At 47.2% G+C, this 27,007-nt stretch overlaps 1 protein-coding gene across 7 annotated transcripts in view; it reads left to right on the forward strand.

Annotated features, from left to right (window-relative positions):
- Gug (arginine-glutamic acid dipeptide repeats grunge) overlaps positions 1 to 27,007 on the forward strand; it is an 87,012-nt gene that overhangs the window by 6,434 nt on the left and 53,571 nt on the right. For all 7 annotated transcript variants that reach the window (XM_075685288.1, XM_075685287.1, XM_075685289.1 and 4 more), the window contains exons 2-11: positions 4,129 to 4,369; positions 4,833 to 5,031; positions 5,478 to 5,558; positions 5,761 to 5,905; positions 6,553 to 6,648; positions 7,521 to 7,717; positions 11,310 to 11,471; positions 15,813 to 16,137; positions 20,044 to 20,284; positions 20,721 to 22,370. In XM_075685288.1, the coding sequence (XP_075541403.1) occupies positions 4,296 to 4,369; positions 4,833 to 5,031; positions 5,478 to 5,558; positions 5,761 to 5,905; positions 6,553 to 6,648; positions 7,521 to 7,717; positions 11,310 to 11,471; positions 15,813 to 16,137; positions 20,044 to 20,284; positions 20,721 to 22,370 (3,170 nt within the window). In that variant the 5' untranslated portion in view covers positions 4,129 to 4,295. The remainder of the gene's footprint in view (positions 1 to 4,128; positions 4,370 to 4,832; positions 5,032 to 5,477; positions 5,559 to 5,760; positions 5,906 to 6,552; positions 6,649 to 7,520; positions 7,718 to 11,309; positions 11,472 to 15,812; positions 16,138 to 20,043; positions 20,285 to 20,720; positions 22,371 to 27,007) is intronic.

A 27,007-nucleotide genomic window follows, 5' to 3' on the forward strand; every position in this document is an offset into this window, starting at 1 on the left:
CCTTGGTAGAATGAGGAGTGAAAGGCACTATGTAGAAGGAAAAGCCAAAAAGTCTATTGTAGCACTCATTTGACACTAGAACACTCAAAGAAGTTGGTGGCTATTTAGGCACGTGCTTTGGACTGAATGGTGAAATGGCTTTACACTTTGCAGCAAAAGGCTTTATTTGAAAAACTCCATTCCATCCAGGTCAGGAGTACTATTGGCAATTTAGAATTTTCCTAACACACTTCACTCAACCCTGAGACAGGCTTTTTGCTCTCACTAAATAGCAGCTGGCCCTGTTCGGCCTGCAAGGTAGAGCCATTACTCATTCTTTTCGGAGATCTCATTTTCGACTACTGTAGCTCTATTTCAGAAGTTCACACTGCGAAAGTGCTTGTTTACCAAGCTTTGGGCACATGTTTAAAAACGTCATGTTACCAGAATTAGTCTGTTGCCCTCCACTTTGGTGTCTAATAGCCCGTGCATTTCTTTGCGGCATTAAATGCCCACCAATCAAACAGTCGGAATGCAAATGTTCTGAGGGTTGCTGGGTGGTGACATCAACAATGTAAGAGATGCGCCCTTTGGTAAATTATGCATGAAGGTGATTGTTGAAGCCTTTTTCAGTGACAACAAGTGCCTTTGGGATGTAAAAAAAGCTGTAATTTTGTTTGTTTAGTTTGTTCATAGAGGCAGGAACACAGACTCCTTTGAGCTAACAGTGCTGTATTATGTTCCATTGCTCACTACTGTTGAACCTCTAAGTATTCTCTGCAAAGAATGCTGTGCTGAATGCCAACCAGCCCAATAATTTATGGGGTTAATGTTTGTGTCAGCCCTTTTGCCTTCCCCTTTCCCATGTTATTTTTCCTAATTTATTTTTTGGGCGGGGGGGCGTTTGATTCAATGTTTCACCATATACAAATTCCTCTCTCCATAGCAATGATTGTCCAAATGCAAAGGAAATAAGTGAAGACATGCAGTTCGCCTGCTTTTATCAATACTCTGTGCCTACTAATCCTCTAGCAAATGTATGATCCATTTGTGTTTGCTTTGTCTGTTGCTGCAATAAGGGGCTACATCAAGTAAAGAGTCAATGCTTTCAGCATCGTGTTGCACTGGCACCTAACATTGACTTTGGCACTGAGTATAGCTTCGTCACACTGCAGTGGTAGAGTTTCCAGGTTGGGAACACAGATTTGTGGTGTTGCTGTTAAAAGTGTTATTTTTTTTTATTGTTGTTAAATTGACTGTAATCTGGCTGTCAAGTGCAGCCCTTGGCAGCAAGACAGCCCTTCGCAAAATTATTCACCCCATTTAAGGACAAGGGTATGTCATCAATCACTGCCACGGAAGGAAAAGGGGAGCATATTTTTTCCAACATTTCCTGTGAAACTGCTGGGCATCTTGCTTTTAGGCTGCAAAAACCCTGCTTTGCTGGCGGTCAAACTGAAACAGCTGCAAAGGGTCGAGCCATAGTTCATTCCATACTTCGCACGCAATGTTGCAGAAATTATAAGAGTAGTGTGGTCATAGAAGTCTCACTTCACTTGTTTCACAGTGCAGTTACTTTTGTTCTGCGGCGCTTTCTATAGAATAACTACTTATATCTGCAGCTTAAACCGCCGGACATGAGGTTGTGTCAACTGGTGTATTATTTGTGCACCTTTGTGCTTGCAGTAATTGGTGTACTACATTCTGGTTGCAAACTCAAGCGGTGCGCTGTAACTGCTGGTCGCAGAAATGTATCACTCCGCTCATTTGATGGTAACTCAGTTCAGATCTACGAGGCTTCCTATGTACCAATACATCATATTTTGCTGCACAAAAGTACACATCGTTACAATGAATTACATTCATTATTCAATTGTTACATAGCACATTCCCATATCTTTCTTTCATATGGGGGTCATATCTTTCTTTCATATGGGTGGCACTATTTATTGAGCAGTGGGTCTATAGTCTCCTTAGCAGTTTGTTGGAACGAAACAAAAACGAAAAAGAACAGCCGCAGCAATATTTTTTATTGAAACAAAGCGTAACAAAAACATTATTTGTTACTTTGTTTCAGAGTGAAACCAAAGTATTTTCTATCGATTTGCGGTTCAAGGAGAAAATGGCAATCTGAAACAACCGATGTCAAGAAACTTCAGCATTAGGGCACATCTCTGGGTCTGCACAAGTGCTTATCTCGGGCAGGGATAGTGCGAGCAATTACGCCTGCCCGATAGTGCTAGTACGCCTGCCGTTCAGTGTACTAGCAGATAGGCGTTGTAGCAAAACCCAGAGCTTGTGTGCCGAAGAGCTTATCGTTTCATTTACTATGGGTACAACGGTTTGTTTTGTTTAATCATTTTATTTGTTTGTTAATGTTTTTTTTATCGGAACAGTGGCGTCGCATTTCAGTGAGTACACTCGATGACGTGCTGCTTCTGAGATCATGCTCTGTGCCTTGACTCAAGGCACTGAGCATGATTTCAGAATTTATCATTTACTTATTGAGAAAAATAGATATTTTTGTATCGTTACGTTGCTTCGAAAATTTTTTACATGCGAACCAAAACCTTTATGAACCGTTATAGACCTTTCTTTTTTCCCTTTTTTTGTTTTGTTATAGAGCAGAACCAGAACAGAACTTTTTTCAGTGAAACGAAACTAAAACCAGAACAAAAATATTTTGTTATGACGCCCTGCTCTATAGTGTTGCCTGCTGTGTGAAAGCAGTGAGTGTGTAGCCCCAAGAAAATTCCAGTCACGTGCCCTATCAGACTACTAAACAGAACAAGAAGCATGCTTTTAAGTTGTTTCAACGTACAAAAAGTACCTTTTAGCGTTGTCGGATAAAAATAAAGGCGCATAATGCCTCAAGACTGACACTTCTAATTTTTCGTATTACAATAAAAGCACATAATGCCTCAAGACTGACACTTCTAATTTTTTGTATTATGGCAAACCTGACTTGTTTTAAAGTTGTGGTTATGTACTGTTGAAGTGTTGAAAAATCTGTGACCTTCTGTTTTATCCCACTTGTCCCAATTGACATTTGCTTTTTTTTCTGCTAAATTTAGTGGGTTATGTCAGTGGGGAAAACGGGAAGCCATCCAGGGTTTGTTTGTCAAAAGTGAAAGGGTCCTTCAACTTACCGCCGTTTGTGTTCATTGGTTTTGAAGCAGAGTTATATGTGCATGCTAGGCAGTCTTCCAGAGGTGAAGGGTCACTGAGCAGTATATGTGTGTATCAGTGTCTGGAGAAACGTTTTAAACGGCTCAGCCATTCTGGGATTACTAAGGTGAAGTCTACCCTTTTCGGCGCTGGCTTTATTTGTGTCGCAGAGTGGTGGACCGTAGTGTCAGCTAGTCCTGTTTGTGAATTGTGCGACAATCTTGTTACGGTGAGCTTGTCTCCAGGAGTTTGCTCATAAAACTGACCATGAGTGTTACATGATGGGAGTACTTATAATTAGTACTGTCTATAGTGGTACACTGGTGTAAAGAATTACCTTTCATGTGATGACATGCACTGTTCTGTCCCGAGACCCTTGCCATTGCAAGAATAAGAAACCATAGCTGCCTATGAATCTTGAATTATCCAACAGTCTAGTTCAACTGCTTGCTGTAGATTTTTTATGTGGCACAGTGATTGGAACCTGTTCTACTGTTTTATTTGGCGACCAGTTATCTATTCTGTATGTTACATGACCTGCCCATGTGTACTTTCTCTTAGTTGCAACCGTAATATAAGCTCGCTGTATTTGGTAACCGACATACTCGTCCTCCTAACTCATAATGTTACATGTATCGTAGCTCGATGTCATATAATGGAGTTACCTGATGTAGGAAAGGGTAACTGGATGTTATTGTGAAAGGCTTCCGTCCTACAGTAGGCAGCAGCTGGCTGCTGCTGTTAATGATGGCATTGATTGTCTGAGAAAGCCATATGACCTGAAAGACTTCTTTCTTCATTAACTTCTACATAATCAGCTTAGTTGCATATGCAACCCAGCATGCACACTTTTAGCGCTCCTGATCCATCTTTAACCAATGTCTTGTGTGCAGGAAGTTAGTGTTTGAGTGCTTTCTTCCTTGGCATGCACTGCACCTGTACCTGCAAGAATGAACGTGATTTCATTTTGTTGTCTTTCAGGGAGGGGGGTGGCCAGAAGAAGCAGCAGCGGTGGGTGATCCCCGCAGTGGGAAGGAGGCAGAGTGGCGGGGGAAGGCCCCGAGCGGCCGTCCGGGGGCGAGATCCGGGTGGGGCCCGGGCACCAGGCACGGCTGCCCGAACTGCGGCCCGCCCACGAGCCCCCCGGCATGCCCCGCGAGGAGCTGCGCTGGACGCCCGGGGTTCCCGACTGCGACCTCATGATGTACCTCAGGGCCGCCAGGTCAGTGCTTTCTTTCAGGGCGAGTGGACAGGTTTGACCACGTTCAGAGTGCATGGGCCGTGGCCCCTGCCAAGCATTGCAATGACAGTAGTCATTGCCGCTCTCTTGCTTCCCCTCAGAATGCCAAGGGGATTGCCATTGTGAATTTTTCCAGTCAACCTTAGGAGAAAGTAAGGGCACGTGTCTTCTCAGCTGCGCTACATTTGTACAATCATATGCCCGCCTCCATGCCTTTTGATCGTGGAAGCTAACCAGGTTTATCATAGTACAAAAACAACATGCCTCTCAACATAGTTGCCCTTCATACCGCTAAGGACTACTACCATCGTGCTTTGCAGCAGCAGTAGCGCAGTGCAGCTTGTCATGAGATCATCTGCCACGCTACACTTGCAATCAAAAGTGCTGCGCAACACCTAGTTTGCCCTTTCCTGCATGCCGACTCTCTAAATGGTGCTTGTTGCAGGAGCATGGCGGCATTTGCGGGCATGTGTGATGGGGGCTCGGCGGAGGACGGGTGTTTGGCGGCCTCACGGGATGACACGACCATCAATGCACTGGACCTGCTGCACGACAGCCAGTATGACACGGGCCGCGCCCTGCAGGCTCTGGTCAAGAACCCTGTTCCCCGAGGCCTCGATAAAAAGTGGACCGACGAGGACCAGGTGGGTTTTCTGGCGCAAGTGTTTTTCTAAACGCATTTTCGTTGAGACAAGTGATTCTCGACCTAGTTGTCTACTTGGACCTCAGGTTCATTTAAGTTGCTTATTAGATGAGGATAAGCATTGTAAGAGGTGTGTTTGAGCTTCTACAAGAAATGCTTAGCAATCGCACTTTGCTCACATAGCCATTCTTCAATGTTCAAAGGTTGAATGAGAAACCACTTGGCAACATTGAGAAGTGGGAAGAAAAGGCACAGCATGAATGAGAAACTGTTTACCATCTGTTAGGAGGAGGTCAGCAGGTGAAGTACTGTTGGCCACAAAAGTTTACGGGACAGGGGAGAGCTCAGCTCTGTGCAACTACAATTAATTAGGTAGCCTGTAAGTTTACGCTATGACACATTCCGTACCTTTTGACATGGTGTCTCGTTTGTCATCCATCTGTGCAGAAACGCTTTGTCAAGGGCCTGAGGCAATATGGCAAAAACTTCTTCAAGATACGCAAGGAGCTCCTCTCACATAAGGAGACGGTCAGTATTACACGTTTCACTGAAGTTTTTTTTTTTTTTCCTAGAGTAGTTCAAATGATCTTCTTCATTATGTTATGGAACGACATTCGGCTTAGTTTTGAAATGTTATGTTTGCCATTTTCTGAATATTTGCATATGTATCACTTCAGTTCTATCATTAATAAAGATTGATTGATTGATTGGTTGTGACTTGTGGTGACAGGCTGACTTGGTGGAGTTCTACTACCTGTGGAAGAAGACCCCAGGCGCGGCGACTTCCCGGCCTCACCGGAGACACCGCAGGCAGAACGTGCTTCGGCGAAGCAGACCATCATCCCGACTGACCAAAGTGGCGCAGAATGAATTCGGTAAGTGTGTAACAGCTGTGACTCACTTAGCAAGAGTCCCTCTGAGGAGAGAAAAAAAAAAAATTATATGCAGATTCCGTGCACTGTGGGAATCGGCATTTATGCAAAGCGTAATATTGAGTTCCACAATGATGGCAGTGGCATGTTGCTGTCGTAAAAAAGAAACAAAAGATAGTGATTATCTGTGAATATTTATGATAGACCAGTTTGCACTGCTTCAAGCTTCGTAATGCACATCTCTAAACTTGTGCCACCATTGGGATACTTGCTAAGTGAAAATTCCTCATGCAATGACTGGCCTTGATTCTGTCGTTGTAACATGTACCTTAAAGTGAATGGTTTTAAATTTTAGCTAATGAAACTTAGTTGGCTCAAAAAGTCATTCATTTGCAGTTGTACTTCAAATTCTGATGTCTGCATTTGCTGTAGTTCTTGGCGAGTGAAAGTCATCGTTTCATCTTGGATCCCCCCCTTTCTTTAAAGGGTGATTTTAGCAGATGGGTGTCACTGTATGAGCCGCACATTGGGCATTTAAACTTGGCAGGTAACTTTGCTTGCCTTGGAGAGTGTTAAGCGTAAGCAATCCAAGGTATGCATTCCTGTATTGTATCTGCTGCTTACTTGGCGTTCTTGCTTGTCTTTTGCAGCGGACGCGAGTTCAGCAAGCGAAGAAGAGGAGTCTGCTGATGATTCTGATTCCCGGGAAGTGCCGGCCTACATGTGCCACAGCTGCCTTGCTACCAGTGAGTGCTCACCTGCGTTTCCCGACACGTCGACGCCTTTGCTGGTCTAGGCCTTAGACTTTTGCTGCAGCTGGTGGGAGGGGGGGGGGGTGCTTGTAGAAAACACTACTGCTTTGTCCCTTTGAAAGGGCATGCTTGACATGTTGCCCTCCCTATGTCTGACATATTGCATCGACTTCTTGCCAAGAGCAGAGCTGAACAAGACAGGTCTTTCAGTATGCAGTGGATTTACTTATTGAAAACTTCACTGCTTGAAAATGCAACAAGGGGAGACATGTTTATATGCAATACATGACTTGACTGACAACTGACTGCTTTCTTTGCTGATCGAAAGCACTCGTTGAAAATTGGTAATGCATTGCTGATTGAAAGCACTAGCGTGAGGCCTTAGCCCAAGACAAAGCTTTTCAAAAAGACAAAGTGAACTGAATAGCTGCTAACAGAATCGTTCATAGAGTGGTCAGTGGAATGGGTGATAGGAAGGCCTCCGGTGAATTTATTTTATTGTCACCTGGCACAGTGTTGTTTATGTAGACGCTTCCTTTTATCCTGTTGTCAACTGCGCTGAATTGTAGGAGCAGAAACACGAACCCAGTGACACGGATTCTAAAAGACAAAGTGCTTTACTGAAAGTCTATTCTCACAGATTCTTGTAGGGCGACTAAAGAGATATGCTAAATTGGTATACACTGGTAGCGTGTTTTTCCAAACCTTATTTGCATTTCTGTCATGGCAAGGTTGTCATTGATGGTGGAAAACCAAGGCCAAACGAGCATTCTTTGGATTTCGAGCCCTTGACATCAGTCCAGACTTTGTAGTGTCTCTTATGTATCTGTTGACCTATCTCATTCAGGCATGGTGTGGTAATGCAGGTTCGAAGGAGTGGTTCCAGACGGGGAAGGAGGGTTCAGTGCTCTGCTGGGACTGCTGCCAGCAGAAGAAGGGCACCGAGGCGGTGAGGCCCCTCTCGGGCAGTGATGGGGATGGCTCCTCACCGTTCCTCTTCAAGCCTGTTGATGGAGATGCACTCAACGGCAAGCACGTGATGCGTACCCGCCGAAACAAAGAGGTGGGCACCGCTTTCGACACACAGGTGTGAACTACAGTAGAACCTCAATACTTCTGCCAACTGTCAATACGAACGTCAACTACAGTTAAACCTCGTTAATTCGGCCCTCATTAATTCGGAAAATCAGCTAATTCAAACTCATTCTCTGGTCCCGGCAGGCATTTGCAATACTTTATGCAATCGAACTCGCATTAATTAGGACGTGTTTGGCCGCACATTGGTTAATTCGGACAACTCTCAGAGATCGGCGAGCACTTAGTGCCACAAATGTGTGATGCAAAAGACCGACAACGGCGCTAGCATCCAACCAAAACAAAGCGGCGGAGTCCTCATTGCTGTAGTCATAAGCGGAAATCGTTCGTTCGTGACAGCAACACCGGAATGCTTCATGCTTATCTGCGACTCCTTTATTCTTGCGTTCACAACTGCATGTAACACCGCTTGCATTCACAACTGCGCAGTCGCCATCAATGATTGATGCGATAGGCGATTTTGTCCACAGCGGTTACGGCAAATGGTCGTTTCTAATCGGGGCACACATCAGCCGTATGCTTTCATAACTGCGTAGTTACCATCAGTGATTGCGTCGATGGTGGCCGCAGCTTCGTCCATAGTGGCTGTGGCTAACAGTAGTTTCACTTTGACTCGTGTTGGCCGCGTGGCCAACGCGCACACAGAAATGCATAGTCGCCATCTATGTTCACATCGATTGTGACCATGGCTTTGTCTGCAGTTGTTGCAACAGACGGTAGTTTCGTTTAGATTCTGTGCCTGTGTCGCGTGGCCAACGCGCACACAGAAATGCATAGTCACCATCTATGTTCACATCGATTGTGACTGTGGCTTTGACCGCAGGTGTTGCAGCAGACAGTAGTTTCGTTTAGATTCGGTGCCTGTGTCAGCCGCCTGCCTTCAGAACTGCAAGGTTGCCTTCATGATCGCACCAATAGCAACCGCGGTTTCGTCCGGAGCGGTTGCGGCAAGCATTAGTTTATAGTTTTTACTCGGTTCAAAGCTGTCGAGGATGAGAGCATCAGCTACATCAGAATAGACGGACGATCTGTTAACTAGCTCACTGGCGAGAAAATTATCGGCATGTGCACGTCGTGGTGAAAAGTGTTTCAAATGAAGGCGTGAGCCGCGGCTGCGCTACTGGCATATAATTCAAACTTTTTACACGTCATCACGCAAGTGCCTGACCACTATAGTGACCTCAATAGCAACTCCTTTAGTAGCAGCATCTAAGAGGAGCTTAGGGGATGACGAATGCGATGAACACAAGTCATTTTGTCATTTCGGCGGGAAGTTTTGCTGTACCTACTCCGAAAGAGTTGTGACACAAGACGCCGAGGTGTGTTGAGCTAGTGGAGCTTGAGCAGTCTTACACACTTTGTTGTTTTCCTGTTTCACAGTGTTTAATAGAGAATGCAACCTTTGAAAGCCAAAAAATCATATAAGAAACTAGATTTTTAGAAAGCTACATTTTTGGACTGTATATGTCATAAACTAATTTTTCATCGTGAAACTACCTCTAGTCAAATATATATAACGAGCCGCGGCACCGGTGAGCAAGTGCTGGTACAACCTAAATGTAGAGCAAGTGCCATTCCCGCACTGTCTAACCAACCACGACTATCTTGGTCTTGTTTTGTTTGTGAATTCCTGTCCTTTTCTTATTGCTGCCCTCGGCGGCGGCCACAGTGGCATGATCAAAGCTTGATTCGCTCGTGATTGAAGAGCTCGCAAGGGCTTTCGAATTTCCCAAGTCTTTGATGCAAAGCTGTGATTGGACAAAGCGCGTGTTCCTAGAACAAGCAGGCTAACCTGCATCTGCTATTGGCTGCTGTACACGATGATGCTATAGTCTCCTCCTATGGTCCCCTGCGCATATCCATAGATGTGCAGTTTTACTGCGACAATGGCTGCATATGATGCGACTGAACACGGCCATGCGAGCCCTCTAATAAAAGTGATCTGCGATGTGTACAGAGTCTAGGCGCACCGAGGGCTGGTAGCTTTATGTGTGCTGTGTTCTTGCCACTTCATTCACAATGAATTGAGAGGCAGCATGAAGGTTAATTTGCTTGATGCTGCTACCGCTCTTTCTCACGCCAGTGTTGTGACAGTGAGTGTCCGTGGTCATTGAGTGAAGTATCTTCATGTTTTCCTATGCCTGCATGACACCATACTCGTTAATTTAGTTAGTAAGCAAATGTCCACTAGTTTATCCAGTTGAACTTGGCTATATCGAACTCGCAAGAAAAAGCATATCAGTTTGATATAGAGCATAATTCGATATAAGCCTGCTAAAGAATTGGATGTCATAAATGCACGTACCATTTCTAAAATTACTTTATTGATGAAACTAGCTTAGTTTCGCGTGAAATAGTCCTGTGTTTTCTTCTGCTTTGGTAATTTTGCTGCCAGCGACGCACAAGCTTCTCCACATTGTTTAAGGAGTAGGAGCAACTGAGGCCGCAACCTTCCACATTCACGCAGAAGCATTGGACTAACGCGAGTGCACCAATCACCTAGGAGGACGTGGGCAAAAGACCGTCGTTGCTTTCCTCATTGTGTCCACTTTCACTTGTGCTCGGTACGATGTCGGCAGTCTTCGTTTTCAGGCTCTCCCGTGGTCACGACACCATCATCTGCATTCACAAACTCGTCGACCGTTGATTCGTGAACAGCTTCCGGAAATTTACAGCCTGCTCCAAACTTTGGCAATACCAGCAACTGCTTCGTCATACTCATCAGAATTTACAGTTGGCTCCGTGCACGTGGGAGCCAGCACATCTGAAGCAATTTTGAATGAACCACTTGTGCACGGCCGTGCATATGCATCGGGCGCCATGGGCACCGGGTCGCGAGTTTGTCTTCTTTAACCCTAATCTCCCCTTTATTCTTCAGGATCGTGCTGAAAGTGCCCCTCGGAATCTTGCACGCTGCCGGGCACCCAACATCTCGCCGCGTTTGACCCGATATGATTTTGAGCTTCACGGTGAAAGGCGAATTCTGTCACTCCATCACGGCAACACTGCGGGAGAAGGCTCGCAAGGCGCAAACACAATGAACCAGAAAAGCAGCGAGACAACTCGCACTTGCGCCATCTTGCACGACGAGGGTGCAAGAGCCTCTGATTGGCTGTCTGAGCAAGCGCTGCGGGGGGGCCAGGATAATTTTTTGCAGGAGGTGTCAATGACTCGCTCAACGCAGCGAGGTCACGGTAGGGAGATCGGTTTGATGGAGCCGCGCCACCGGGTTTCCTCATCACCGCAAGGGAAAGGGAACTTCTGGGGCACTTTTCCGCTGCTTGGCGTCTAATATATCGGTAGTCGCTGCTATTTTTGTTCGATGCAAGTGTAACTTTTGCTGTATATACTCATTGTAACTATAGTGTTCAGAAATCATTCGTTATAGAGAATTGTTCTATGTAAACGGGTTCGATATAGTCGGGTTAGACTGTATGGCCAATAAAAGTGCTATCCTTGCTTTGTATAGCTGTCTAATAATTTGCCATTGCAATCGACGGTTCGCCTTTCTGGAAGCTGCAATTTCTTTTGTGCTTATCCATTGCGTCTTTCTTTTTCAGAACCAGAACCACATGAAAGGCCGAAGTAAACACGGCGGCAACAATGGGGGTGACGGAGCCAGCCCAGAAATCATGGACGGAGCGCTCACTGCCAACAACCGCACCACGCTCGGAGGCCGCAAGTCACCCGCTGCCAGTGCAGCCGAGAAAGACAAGAAAAAAGTAAGTTTTCAGGCCCCCTGGCGCCATTCTATCACAACGGAATGAAATGAGTCACCTAACCATAGCCTCGACATGCTCTCCACATGTGCAGTTTATTAACAGTGTTTGCGACTTTGCATACCACCCTCATTTGCTAACCCTTGGCCCACCTTATCACCATTTGAATATAATGCTGCCAGAGTAGTGCAAGCCTATGCTCTCCTGCAATGTCTGTCCCCTTATGTCTACTGAGGAGCGTAGTAAGTAAACAGAATTTTGCACCGGTATGTCTGTCCCCTTATGTCTACTGAGGAGCGTAGTAAGTAAACAGAATTTTGCACCGGTACATTACTGTGGTGTCACGGTACTCAATGTATTGCTTTTGCATTTGGGCTGCTGTGGCTTATAGGGGTATTACTCAAGTTCGCGTGTGCGCACCTGATCCTTTTCTGGATCGCACAGCGCCGGCGGAGCGGCAGTCGCTCGCTAGCACTTTCGCAGCAGCCCTAACAGTCAGAGCTGTGACACCTAACCCGCGGTTTGCAGTGAGTTGCGACCACGGTGGGTTCAGGCCATGGGGACAGGGAGCCTCGACTTAAGGTGTTTATTCACCTTAAGACAGCAAACACCAATACAAAACGAAACCACAGCGGCGGAGCGTTCCGCATGTCTGATGCAAATTAACCGCACAACGTTAGAACCACAACAGAGGCCGATAAGAGTTCAGCTCACCCAGAGTGGATCCGCGCTCGGGCCCTGGGGCGGTCAGTTGCTCACGAAGGCCGAGCGTAGCAGGGGGACGGCTTGCGGCGGTTTCAGCGGCTGAATTGAGATGCGGCCAGTCGCAAGCTCCTCAGCCGAAAGACAAAGATGCATCGGGAGAATAGCCTTCTCCGCGAGCGACGGAGAGGGAGTCTCCCCGGTTCCAAGAAAGGGAAAGGAGGGAACGGGGTGCCTTGGGCTGCGGCGTCGCGGCCAGGTGTGAAGAGCAGCTGGAGCGGCGAACGTGCCCTCTCCCTGCTACCCTCCGTGAGTGAGCACGTGATTCTCATGTGATAGCCGCGTGGCTACTTCGGAGATATTGGGGTGCATGTGCGATCCCACAGGCTTAGTAAATGTTCTTAAAACTTCCTTAGTCTTGGGCTTGTTTAGAATGCAATGCAGACTAGTGTATTTACTTGCATAAGGATCGCACTTGTGTAGCGATCGCACCCCTCAATTTTGTCGTCAAAATTCGGTTTTATTTCTTTCCCGTGTAATAATCATACCATGAACTTGCCGCAGCAATATGTCTTATACCAAGTCTAGCTAATGATGATCGTGCTTATCATCTGTCGAATGTCACGCGTACGTCACTTCAAGTCATACCAAGCGGTCTGCACACACCAAACATTCTTAAGCAGATGTCACATTTTATTCCTTTCATTACTTCCATGAAAAAAAAAAAAAAAAAAAGCTGCAGCCAAACTTGCCTTGGCTTTATTATTTGTAGGCTTTATAATGGTTGTGGTAAACAACAACGAAAAAGGCGCCTTTCTATTCTTGTCTGCACTCGTGGGCACACAATAAATTGCGAGCGGCAACGATAGTAGCCACGTTTACCCTGATACGTTAGAAGTGTACCCTATTCATACACCGACGCTTGTAACACGGCTAAGATATTCGCCCACCCTTAGCGGAAACGTGCCGTATTAGGATAGTAGGGAACACAGGTGCCACAATTTCCGCAGCCTACCCACCATATGTTTATATGTCACTGGCAGCTAAGCACGTCCATCTCTGTTTCTGTCCCCTCAAAGTGGACATACCTTGCCGCAGAGTTGCCGATATAAACGATACTATTCATTATTGATACGGATAAAACTATTTCAACGTGCGTAATTTACTCACGAAAAGAAAGTCTGTCGAAGCGGCTGTCGTCTTGCTCGTCGTCTTCGTCAAGATTCGTATCCCCAGCTTCCAAGGCAGCAGCTTCACGGACAAAGCCGCTGTGTCGAAATCAGTTCGCTATTATTGTGGGCAGCGTGTTACTCCACACGTGCGCCACCATGTGCGCTACACTGAGTAGAGTCGCGTCATATTTTTTTCGTGCCTCCATACAGGGCAACACTTGTCTTCTGTGTCGTCTTTTTACATATTGAATAATTCCCTGATCCAGAGGCTGCAGGGAAGCCGTTGTGTTCGCAGGCAAAAAAAGCAGCTTTGTTTGTAAGCCCCGACACATTGTTATGCACATTGAAGTTATCCAAAACAATTTGCACTTTGTGCGCTTATGCAGAAAACCGGCGGTCCAACTTGCGCAGCCAGGCTCGTAATATTCCTGAAGTGATCCACGCCTTTCAATTCGAGCGATAGTCTACTGGAAGGTTCTTGATACTTTTGAAGCATATCAGCTTTTTGCCTTTGCTGATTAACAACAGCGGTAGCCGTTCCATGCCAGTCATGTTGGCAACCAGCAAAACAGTTATCCTGTCTTTGCCTCGTTTACCGCCAACGCAAGGGTCCCCTTAAATGTGATTGTTTTATCCGGCACGGCTTTGTAGAAGAGGGCTGTCCCATCTGTGTTAAAAACATCGCAGGCATCATTATCGGCTAGGCGAGCGAGTAATCCGGCCCTCCAATCTTCGCAACACCTTCATTCACCAGCCCCTTTCTCGCCGCACACGCTTCAAAAGACCAGGCCGTGTCTTTTCTTGAATCGGTCGATCCAGCCTTCTGATGCCTTGAAGTCTTCGATGCTGAGCTTCAGCGTGTACTTTTCAGCCTGCGCACAGATAAGGGGGCCACTCAAAGGCAGCTGTGCGTCGCACGAATCAGTACTCCATCTTAAGAATGCTTCTTCAAGTTTCGGGTGCGCTGCCGTTCGCAGTCCCTTCCTGTTGTCGGCGAACTTGTCGCTGTCGTACACCTGAAGAATCTGCGCTTCATTTTTCATGTACATGCTAAGCGTGCTTCTTTTTCACGTTGAATTTAGTCATTATGACCTGCCGAGGCACCCCTGCCTTCGCGGCTTTCAATATTTCTACTTTCGCTGCCACATCTTTCGCCTCATACTTCGCCCGCTTCGGTGGGGCACTAGAGTACATGGTGGCGCAGCAGTGAATTTCCGGGTACATACACGCTGCCAACAAAAAACAAAGTATAAATGAAAAAAAAAAAGTACAAGCAGACTTTAACACACGGATTCACACACACAAAAAAAAAAGTTTCGTAATCCTTGTGCACACACTTGATGTAAAGTTATAAACACAATAAAAATGGGAAAAAAAATTCACAACTTCACAACCACACAACTGCATAAGCAAAAGACATTGAAAATGGCGGACGATAACACAGATAAAAAAAACATAGAGGAATGATGTTTAAAAGAAACTATGTACTGTATTTACTAGCGTAATGATTGCACTTTTTTGTAAAAAAAAATTGACGCAAATTCAGAGGTGTGATCATTACGTGGATTAAATTCCCCACACAAAAAAAAAATTTTCATCTCGCATTTGCTGAGGGATGACAACAGGTTGTGGGGTCTCTCACATCCGTGCTCTTGGGACAAAGGAACGACAACACAGTAGTGCAAACAATCACAAGGGCATTTATTGCGCCTTTCATAGATCAATGCCTGCTAGCCGAGTTGCTATCCACAAAACATGCCGATGGGCGCGCGACAAATCTAGAAGTCCGACTTACCGCGACCTGGTAGCGAGTGAATATGTTCGCCCCATGCTGGATCCCAACGCCTGGTCGTTCGCGTGTACTGTCACGCCAACGGTGGCGCATTCCAAAGTGGCCACGCGAGACGGTCTCGCAGAAGCATGGGTCGCTGCACGCGCGGCACGGCACGTCCGTGCTGCTTGCTGTCTCGAACCCCCAAGAGAGCAAGCGCCTTCCTTTCAGTGCCCAAGTAACCTCGCCTGTCGGCGGCGTTAGCAGCGCAACACTTGCGCCATCTCTCGCACTGCGCCCCAACCACATCAACCGCCGCGGGCATCACGCAGGCCACGCGGCGAAGCCGCACTACAGGAGGCGCGCTATGCGGGAAAAACATCAGGGGACGCGCGAGAGTCGCGCATCCCCACATCAACAAATAGGCGGCTGCCGTTGTGTGTAGTGCAGGGCACCAAAACAAAAATGCACAAACACTTTGATATACGAATGTGAGTAGGGCCTGAGATGGGCCAGACTTGCTTACTTCCTCCTCTGCTAGAACTTATTTCCTCTGAAAGTTACGGACAAAACCAAATGTGGATTAAACCTCGAAATACTTTTGTTATTATATGAGCCTGTTCAATACCTGTTTCGTCACTTGTTGCTTTAGTTGCTCCCACTGCTTACTCAATGTACCATTCACTGCTGCATGTGCAGAAGACCAATCCCGACACTCCGACGAAAGGCAAAAAGCGAGGCCGGGACGATGCTGCCCCTGCACCCAATGCACTCCCCACAACGCCGACGACGCCAACGACGCCAAGCGTCTCCCCAGTGGAGGACTCTGCAGAAGCGGCGGCAGCTGCTGCTGTTGCGACTGCACCATCTCCAGTAAATGAGGAGGACGACAGGACGGCAGCGAGCTCGGCTGCCAAGAAGAAAAAGAGCGAGGCAGCCGAGAGCCCCGTTGACTCACCAGGGGGAGCCGAGGGCCTTTCGAGCCGGAGCAGCAGTGTCGGTGGCGGTGCTGCCTCCAACGAAGGTGAGGAGAGGGGTCCGAGGCCTGTGGTCAAGCGCAGTTCGAGCATAATAAAACTGACATTTGGGGCGCGTTGGTATCTTGGGTGAACAGCGCAACACAGACACGGGCAAGAACAAAGGAAAAGACGGGGCGGGTTCGTCATTTGCTGTCCATGTCTGCGTTGCGCTGTTTGCCCTGTTGCCCTGGATACAGTTCCTGAGGTGCGTCATCTGATATGCAGATGCAGCAGGAGTAGCAGGGCCCATTTGCATTTGATAAAACGTGCAGGCTGTTGCCTCGCGCGTTTGGTGTCTCTTAAATAAAAGAAAATTGTTCAGAAACCATTGATGATGATTGTCAATGTAAGCAAATAGCTGAGCAATTCAAGAAAGTTATTTGCTTTATTTAAATAAATGGTGCACTTGGCGACATATATGTAGCAGCGAGGTTCTTTAGGTAGCGTTTGTTGCTTTATTGCATAATTCCGTAGAGAACAGAACTGTTAATCAGCACATCCGTAGCAATATGGGCAGACACCATGTGCAAAAAGCATTAATACATAGAGCTTTGTGTCGGCCTAATTGGTGCATATTTGACAAATATATTTAAGGCGAAAACAAGAGACATGGCATAAAAGGAAGGTCATATGCAGGACAGGCGCTACTTTCAACTGTTTATTCGACAGTGTTAACATTAAATATATATGAGAAAGGCGCACGCACAGATGCTTTTATGCGAAAAATACAAGATGCGAATACATGTATAAGAAATGCTCGACTAATTCATACCGTACTTACTCGAACCTAGGCTGGCCCCGATTCTAAACTGACACCCGAATGTCCGAAGCCAGAAAAAATTTTAAAAACTTGCCTTGAATGTAGGCTGAACAAAGAGTGAATGACAGCATTCACAAAATGCAAACAGTATTTATTTAATATGAACTTGCCGAGCTCACTCTATGCCATCATCGCTGCTAACCTCTTAATGTTTGCGGACGCGTGCAAGCTCGCGTCCGCACGCTCATGCACGTGCAGATAGTGCAGCACGGCTCGTACACATCGAAACGCAGCACAATCTTAGTGAACAGCTCCTCTCTGCTACTGCGCTTATTTTCCTTATCGCTGTCATCTCCTCGTTGCGGCACATGCAAAAAACTGTGAAATTTCTTAGAAAACAAATTTTGAACACTACACAATGTTTCAGCACAACATCCAATCTGGTCTTGGGCTGGTTGAAAGCAGACGACAAAGCATTGATCCTTCATTTCGTGACTGTCACACAGTCTATACCGAAATGGAAGTCACCGTCACTGAGAGGGGTTTTGAGGCAGCGATTTCAAAGTGAAATTTCTTGTTGAATGTGCGCTGAGAGCACAGTTATTTGTGTAATCATATTGGTCTCTCTACTCTCAGTTACAATGATAAACAGAGAACAGTCGGTTGACCGTGTCACAGCCCCTTTAATAAGATGACTAAACACTTGCTAAATTTAGCTACCGTATTTACTCACATAATGATCGCACTCGCATAATGATCGCACCCCTGAATTTTGTCGTCAAAATTCGATTTTTTTTTTCTTTCCCGTGTAATGATCGCACCCCGAACTTGTCGGAGCGATATGTCGTGTGCCAAGTCTAGCTAATAATGATCGAGCTTACCATCTGTGGAATGCTACGCAAACGACTCTTCAAGACAAACCAAGCGGTCTGCACGCACCAACCATTCTTAAGCAGATGCACCATTTCATTCCTTTCATCACTTTCCGCACTTCCCTGACAAAAAAAAAAAAAAAGCTGCAACCAAACTTGCCTTTATTATTTGTAGGCTTTATAATGGTTGTGGTCAACAACAAAAAAGGTGGCTTTTGATTCTTCTCGTCCGCACTCGTGGGCATGCAACAAACCGCGAGCGGCAACAATAGCAGCCATGTTTACACTGATACGTTAGAAGCGTACCCTATTCATACGCCGACGCTTGTAACGCAGCTAAAATATTTGCCCACCATTAGCGTAAGCGGGCCATATTAGGATAGCAGTGAAGACAAATGCCACAGTTTCCGCAGCATGCCCGCCATGTGTTTCTGTCACTGGCAGCTAAGCGCACCTGTCTCTGTTTCTGTCCCCTCAAAGTGGACATGGCTACGTTATTGGTGCAGACTTGCCAATATTAACTATATTATTAATTACTGATGCGGAAGAAACTGTTTCAATGTGTGTAATGTACTCACGAGAAGAAAAATAATTGCGTTCAGCTTGCTCTGCTGGCCGCCATTTTTGTTTTGGTGTCCCGCACTGGTAGCGGCAGTCGCCTGCTTGTCATCCCGCATTTGCTGTGGGATGAAAAAAGAAGATGTTTCTTTTCGTGGGAAATTTAAGGGGGGACGCGGCCCTTGAAAACCGAAAAATAGCGAAAAAGTCGATTTTTGAAAAACCATATTTTTGGTTTGTATGTCTCATAAACTACCTGTTCTGTAATTATCAGCACCTAATTCAACCGTAAAGTACCAAAAATAACGCTACTTTTGAGGCCACCGCGGCCCAAAAAACGCGCAAATGCCGAAATGAAGTCAAACTTCGCGGGCGCGCCATTCCCGGCCCATGCGGCCTGCCCGCGCCATCTTGGTGTCGTTTTGACCGTGGATTCTTTGTCTATATTTTGCCGCCTTGCAAAATGGCATCGTCGGCGCGGTTGAGACGCTATTGGCGTTTTCCTGCGATGTGATGCGGAGCGCTGATTGGCCGGAGCAGTGCATTCAAATCTCGCGGGCTAAGGCACGCCTGCCATTGGCTGCTGCGCGGGCAGCGGCTGCTGCTCAAATCTCGCGGGCTAAAGCGCGCCTGCCATTGGCTGCTGCGCGGGCGGCGGCGGCTGCTCCCTTTGTTGCCGCGCTCGCGTCGTTGTTGCCCCTTGCTCTGTCGGCCTCAACATGAGCTTGCGCGCTGCTCATCGCCTTGCGCTATCTTTTAGATTATTTGTTCAGCTTTTCTTTTTTCGCTAGTTCTTCGCTGCACGCGATGCCGGCAAAGCCCAAGACAGTGCAGATGTTCGGTGCACGGGAGCGCGATATGCGTCTTGTACGAGCATCGAACTTCCTATCTCTCGCAGCGAGTGCCGACTGCGTAGACGCTTTTCAGCGGCGGAACTGTGCTTTCGGCTGTCGCCAGTCGAAAATCCGACACACTGAGTGTGCCTGGAGCCGCAAGAGCTAATTAGAAGCTCCGCAGGAGCTTTCTAATAAAGAAACACATGTGTTCAACTTTAAGGCCTGTTTTCTCGGAATGGATTTTTTCGCTAGTAGTGGTGCTGGGGAAGGCGATATCTCAAGAACCGCTCTTCAGATTTGTATGCCGTTTTTTTTATTCTGTTCCTGAATGACTTTGCCAGGGGGTAACAGGCTTCTTTTTTTGAAAGCTGGTGCAGTTAATTTATAATAAGCAATTAATTTTTGATGGATGTGGTCATTACTGGCTACATCAAATTCAAAGTTGTCTTAAAAATTTTTTGAGGGGAAATTAAAGAAAAGGGCTCTTTAGCCCCCTGGGATATCTATCAAGGGATCATCACAGTGAATTTCAGCTTCCTACGATGTCCTGGCATTTCTCCAGGCTCTTCCTCAGGCATATACATGAATCACCTAGTTAGACCTCAATAACTCTGGAACTAATAAACATATCTTCATGAAACTTTGCAGTTCCTCATAGTTCAGTGGTGTGAACGTACCCTGAAAGTTTCATCTGGATATCTTAAAAAATAAGAAAGTTCGGTCTCCAGGGTAGCCTCCCCCCTTAACTCGCGTGATGATCCCACCCCTGAATTTATACATCAATTTTTTTTACAAATAAAGTGCGATCATTATGCGAGTAAATACAGTACTTGTTCACTAAGCTGCCAACACTGTGTAAAGTCCCGTGAATTGTTGCTACTGCAGAGAATGCCCCGGAAGAACCTGAGGCAACGTCTGTTAGCCCTCCCAGCGTGTCACCGTCTCCAGTTGTGGCCCCCGTCCCAGCAGCAGTGCCACCACTGACAAATGTGGCTGAAGAACCCTCGCAGGCAGCATCAATGCCACTGCGGCTACCCTCGCCAGTGGAAGAGGAGCGGCCGAGCTCTCGGCCAAGCTCTCGGCCAAGCTCTCAGCAGCCCGAGCCTAGCCCTGTAGCAAATGATGGGTGAGCAGCCTTTTTTTTACTATTAACAGCTGTCTTTGCCCCATACAGTGGCACTCCTGCCATACTCTGTTTGTAAGTCAAGACTCCCTTTCCTGAATTTATCGCCCATCACTGCATTGAAGTTCATGGTAATGCTCAAAGTTCTTGCCAGATTCTTAATTTAAATGCCCATACAGCCCTTGCCGTGTCACATAGATAGTCATAAATGAGCTGCAAGGTGAGAGGAGTTACCGTATGCATTCATGTAAAATCTTTTGGCCTAAGTTTTTCCTTATTAAAGTGCTGTGATGTTAGAAACTGCACGTTTATAGCTGTGGAAAGGTGTATGTGATATTACTGTGAATTGTGAGGCAAATATCACCTTGCTCCGTTAGTGTGTAGCACGTGCCGTGGAATTTTTTTGACAGTATTAAAATGTTGCAATCTTACTTTGCAGGCCACCGAAGGAAGCACGGTGTAGCCCAGCAGTTACAGAAGATGCACCTGTTGCCCTCCCCATTTCACGACCACTATGTCCTTCGCCTGTCTCTTTGGTGATGCCCGGCATGCCGAGCCAAGTGCCACACCTGGAGCGCTCTCCACAGTTACTTCTGCCTCGCATATCATCGCCCGTGCCACCACCGGCACATCAGCTGATCGGCAGGGGTGTGCCAACACCTCCAACGCAAACTCTGGCGCCATCGCCGAAGTTGATGATGTCTGAGGATAAGTTTGATCAATTGCTTCCTCAGGCACCACCCACTCTCTCTCTGCCAGACCCGAGAGTGAAGTCGCCAGCAGCACCACCTGATGCCATGCCATTGTCCCTGATCAAGATGGAAGTGGAAGAGTCCAAGCCCCTTCGGCTGGTGTCATCCCCGTTGTCACGTGGTCGCCCAACTCCTCCACTGCCCTTGCCGGGAGGCATCAACCCATCCCTGGCAGCTCTGTCGGCCATGCCTCCGCCCCCTGTGGAGCCCCTGCTCCCGTCGGGCATGATGCCGCCCACTATCAAGAGCCATCTTGTGCGCATCAAAGAAGAAATGAGCGGACCGCCCACGCTCCTCATGGAAGGGCCCCCCAGGGGTTTTCCCCCTAATAGCAGCAGCGGGGTCGGTCCACTTCCACCGGAAGCCACACAGTCATTGGCTGCTAATAGTTCACCGCTGGGGGCGCCCAGGGGCCTGTCTCCCCTGGCGCCCCTTCCCCCCTCATCCTCCTCCTGCTTGCCAGCATCTTCTCTGGCGGCCGCTGGTGCCTCGGCTCCCCCTCGGTCCTCGCCGTGCTCTGTGCCCGGAGCCCCCGTGGACTACCCGGGCCCGCCCCCGCACCATGTCAAAACCGAGCCCCCACCCTCTCCCCCGAAAGAACGCGTGAGTGCCCCTTCCTCCCCTCACCACATGCCCTCCTTTTCTCATTCTTCCTCGCCATCACATGTGAAGCCGGTTCCTTGCTCTGTTCCCATGCCAACAACCCCAACCTCCACGCCCGCCTCCTCAGCCTCCGGCCACCACTACCCCTTTTCACCCCCCCTCTTTGCCACTTCCTCGGTGGCCGTGTCAACTTCTGCCTCTCCTTTGGGTGGTGGATACCCGAGCCCGTTGGTCACTGTGGCTCGGCAGCACCCGGGGAATGTACCTCCTTCCGGTGCACCACCACAAATGCATCCGGGATTCCCATACTCGCCTTATTTCAGTCCCCAGCTTTACTCCCCACACCTGCACTTTCCTCAGACGCATCCACAGTTTGTCCCTCCTCCCGCACCTCCGCCGCCAGCCCATCAGGCAACGGCGCCGCAGCACCACTCCAAGACTCCTCCCTCGCGTGCCCCTGTGTCCATGCCTCTCCCCCCTCAGCTTCCGCTGGACAGCGGTGGCGGGGGAAGCGGGCACCGGGTGGCCCCACCTTCCCACCACGGGGGCTCTGGTGGCCACCACAGTGGTGGGCTGTCGTCGCATCACGGCAGCAGCTCCCACCATGGTGGCCCCGTTCACCACGTTGTGCCCGAAGAGGAGGAGGAAGAGCCCGAGGCCCAGCAGCTGGTGAGGGGACCCAGCCCCGAGCCCAAGGTTGAAGACAGCGAATGCCACCGCAGCCAGTCCGCCATGTACGTAGTTTCCTGCCTCCCTTCTTTGCTCCCTTTGCGACTTCCGAAGCCTTTGCGACAAGCAGCTTGAATTCCCACTCCGTTGCGCACTGTGATGCCAGACACTCCTTCAAACACAATCGCTGCACTTCTTGCATGCTCAACTGACTTGCCCACTGAATACTGAATAGTATGTCATATCAGTGCAGTCTAGAATGCCGCTGGTGATGCTGGCTGATGATCTGATGACATCAACCTGCAGCTAGGCCCAGTAGACCCCACGGTGGTGGTAGAGTGCCACTTTGGACACAGCAGGTGGTTGCGGCCGTTCCGTTCATGCCAGCCGTTCGGCAGCACGCCATTGTCCATGGTCTTCAGCTGCATGAGAAGCGAAAGTAAACAAAGATGGCCCACGCAAACCAACAGCAGTAGTGGAGACAGTGGCCACGTAAAACAAATAACAAAAAAATGTCTGCTTCAGTCATGCCAACCATTTGAGCTTGCGTAAAATTCGTACAAAATTAGCTTCAAAACAAGTCCAAGATGACAGTGGTCGGCTAGTGGCTGCGTCCACGGCTTGCGCGGAAAGTTTGACCAAATTTTGCCTGGCGCAGGGCATTTCGTGGCTCCCGTGACATTTCGAAAGCTGATTTGTTCCTATTTACCAATCGAAATCAGTGTTAATAATTTAAGGGCAAGTACTTGAAGACACAAACATTCCTAAAATGAATTTTTCTCAAAATCAACTTTTCTTAGATTTTTTATCATTCTAAAATCCATGTCCCCCCCTTAAACAAAGCCTGTTTCACAGCAATTTCACATATTCAAATGGTGTACCAGAGGTACGGACCATAATGGTGGGCGTGGGAGCACCACTGTGCCATGCGTGGTAGCCGTGCTTTAGTTTTTAGGACTCCCATTTCTCTCTGCATGGGACCTCTAATGGCAGACAGAAGCTAGCCCATGAGAGCAGCGGAATGCAATGCTACAGTTTTATTGACTGGCCTGACTGTATCAGCACTGCTATCGCAACTGCAAAAACTGTGGGTGTGCGAATAGCGGCATTCCAAATCAAATGCTAATGTTCAAGAAAAACTATGTTCAAGTATCAAGGCAAATACCAAATACAGTTAAACCTTGATATAACAAGGTAGGTAAAATCGGCAATTTCTTTCGTTATATCGAAATTTCGTTCTATTGAAATTCAAACTTTTATGCAAATAAGGCCAGTCACCGATCGATTTTTCTTACACGAAAAGGGGCCACAGAATTTTCCGACTTATCGGGCAATCGAAAAAAGCAAATTTTGAATGAGGAAACATTTTATTTTGATAAACTTAGAAGTCGGCAAGGAATGACCAGATTTCTTGCCGTGTACGTCGATGGTATCTTCTCGACGGTACGAATTAAGTGAATCCAGCCACGCTTTCACGTGCGCACCATTTCTGCGGCTGATAGTGTCACTTGCCAAGGTTGAGTGACTTCCTATATTTATTCCACTGACAAGGGAATAAAACTATAATTGCAAGTAGCGCTCTGTGTTTCTCTTCTGTGCGTCTCGTCAAAATGTTGCGCAATCCATCCTCTAATAGCGTCACCCGCACTGGGATGATGCTGTCAGGAAAAGCGCCCGCAAGGGGCAGTGAATGCTTCGTCTGCCTCTCACTCCAACGGGTCACCTTAATTCGACATTACGCAACCTCCAGTACTAAATGCGCGGTAAGGCAGTTTACTTGTCACCACGCTGTCTAGGCACGCACTCTTTGCATATGCAGCAGATTACCTCTAAAGCAGGGTGCGTGGCTACATGTGCGCTCAGCTGCGCTTACAGCCACGCGCAGCCACAGTCTAGGCGCTTACCAACTTACCCAATTCGCCCCCGCTCCCTCACATGAGCTCACTCCCCTCCTCTTTTTCATCGCCTGCGCGGGAAGGCTGCACTCGTGAAGCCACCATCTTTCTTCTCTGCATGCTTTCACTTGCACCTAAAGCGCACAGTGCATGTGGGAACCATAGGATTTTTATTGCACTTATACGGAACATGATGTGGCTCCAGCGGTCGCTCTTGTTGAGCACGATTTGAGACGTACGTTTCCAAACAGTCGCTTATAATTCGATCATTTGACCATCTGCGTCCGCGGTAGTTTCCATTAATTGTCTCAGCACTCAGCATTCTTCTGCGGCAGCGGTGAAATTTTTTTTATATTGAAATCGCATACAAACACACCTCGTTATATTAAGGTTCTAAGTACATGTTCTTCTATGGACAAGAACTTATGAAAAGTGAAATACTTTGTTATATCAACAATTTCGTTGTATTGAAGTTTGTTATATCAAGGTTTAACTGTATTTCCTAATTTCTAAACAAAGTGCAATATAAAGGCTGTGTAGATTTTGTTTTGTAAAGATAAGGTTCGTATGCATTATTTGATAAATGTGATGCCATTCACAACTAAACTTTGTCATCTGAGGAGCTTGTAAATAAGGAATTGAAATGTAGTTCTATCCGGCACACCATGACAATATAATGAGGAGACACAGGAACAGCTCGTCACTAGATGTTGTGGAAGCAAAGCGTAATACTGCAGCACCATAAGTGGTTCTAAACATTATGAGATGGTCTGCATAATAAACTGAGTTTCCTAAGCCAGTGAAACAAATCTATAGGCTGCCTAAAGCGGAAGCATTCTTATTGAATGACTTGAATTCATTGAGTACTACAGTGCAGTCCACTTATAATGACACCACATACTATAACAATATATTGGTTATAACAAGGAGTTGATTCCAGAGTATCAACTTGCGCGTTAAGGCAATGAGAAAGAAAAGCCATATATGATATGTTATTCACCGCATATCAGACATAACGATTGAAGTTCTGCCTTTTGTGCAGCGCTTTCCATGCAAAATAATGGTGAAATTTGCTTTGCTGAGTTTCTCTTAAACGAGACGGTGTGAAAAGTTTGCCTATGTGAGTTCGTATTCGCCGTCATTACTGCGCAGTGTGTCTTGCCAGCACTCTGTTTGCGAAAGCCATGGAGAGCATTGCAATTTGGTGCAGTGTGCCACAAGATGGCGCCAGCTACTTCGCATCTGCGTCGCTGGCGAGCATCCACATAGGGTGGGGGGGCCAAGAAATGAACTGCGCCTGCACTCCCTTTCTACCCTGTCTTCCTCAGTGAGCGCGGAAGCAGTGGTAGGTGCCCTGACAAAGTGCAAACTGTGTAGCTTGAGATGAAGCTGCAAATTTTGCAAGGCTCCAAGTACCAGCTTGTGCAGTCGATAATATTGACGATTCTGAAAACTGTGGGCGCCACGATCATGGAGGCTAGAACCAGGGACCATGCCGATGAACGGAAATGATGGGTTTTGTGCGCCAGGGTGAAACCCCCATGTGTGAAACCAACATGGTGGCAGCCGTTGACATTACCGAACTCTGGGAGCACGTCGCTACTGCCGATAAAATAAATCGTGCTTCGATGGAGGAGTTTCTGAGTGCAGATAACGCCCCCTTGTTCTGCGGCAGATGACAGCGTTGTGCGACAGAGGCGAGGAGATCGACAGTGGCCCATCTTTTACACAGACCCCAATGTTCCTGCAAAATGCAATGTCGTGTTGCTCATTTATTTCATGTAGGCGAAATTATAGCTGCCAGTGTTCGCGTAGCCACTGGACGCGACGTATAAACATCTCATTTTTCGCAGCATTCTTTCTGCAACGTCAGTTCTTTATTGCAAATGGCAAATTTGGTTTCTGAGCTATGAAGGTATGTTTGGCAGCTTTTCTTTTCCTTCTTTTTTTTTAGCTGTTCAGATATAGCAATGATCGGTTGTAACAATGAGATTTCTCGTTTTTCTTGATATCATAAGTGGACTGCACTTTATTTAGCTACGGCATACATTCACTCCGCAAACTTGTGTCTCTCTGCAGTCAGAGTTTAAAGGGAAATGAAAGAGGAATACAGTGCAGTCCACTTATAACGATATGTATATCTGGACGGAAAATACTTTTGCAGCTTCGAAACCAAATTTGCCACTTGTGTTCAAAATAGACGTAGTAAGTAGACAGTGAAAAATAAAATGTTTATGTATACCTCTAAATAGCCTGTCAAGCATTAGGCATGCTGAAATAGCCAGAAATGTGGCCTTGCTTTTGCAGGAGTTCCAGGTTCACTACTGCAGTGTGCATCGCCTCCAGCTGCTGTGCAAGCACTGGTGGAAATAATTTAGCTTGGATGAAATCAATGAGCGACTCGATCGGAGTCGATGTCAAAGACAAGCGTAGCGGAATGGGCTTGTTGGTACATCTTGAATGGCAGTGGTTGAGCGCTTAGTAAAGGCGAGGACAAAGAAGGAAGCACACAATATCCCTTTGTGCGCCTGTGTGTCTCCTTTCTTTGTCGTCGTCTTTACTAAGCGCTCAACTACTGCTAGTCAAAGGCAGGCCATCATCAATCTCGTCACGTCCGTCGCACAACGATGCCGTCTATTGCGACAACGATCACCCCATCAGATATCTCTTTGCAGAAGGAGGCAGCACTACCTGCACTCAGAAACTCCTCCATCATGTTCCATCGTCAGTAGCAGCGTGCTCCCAGGAGATGTGTTCTGGGACGATTACTTTCGTCGATACTATTGCTTCGACCATCAGGCACATGC

The sequence above is a fragment of the Dermacentor variabilis genome, chromosome 3 (genome assembly GCF_050947875.1).
Source record: "Dermacentor variabilis isolate Ectoservices chromosome 3, ASM5094787v1, whole genome shotgun sequence".
NCBI lineage: Eukaryota > Metazoa > Arthropoda > Arachnida > Ixodida > Ixodidae > Dermacentor > Dermacentor variabilis.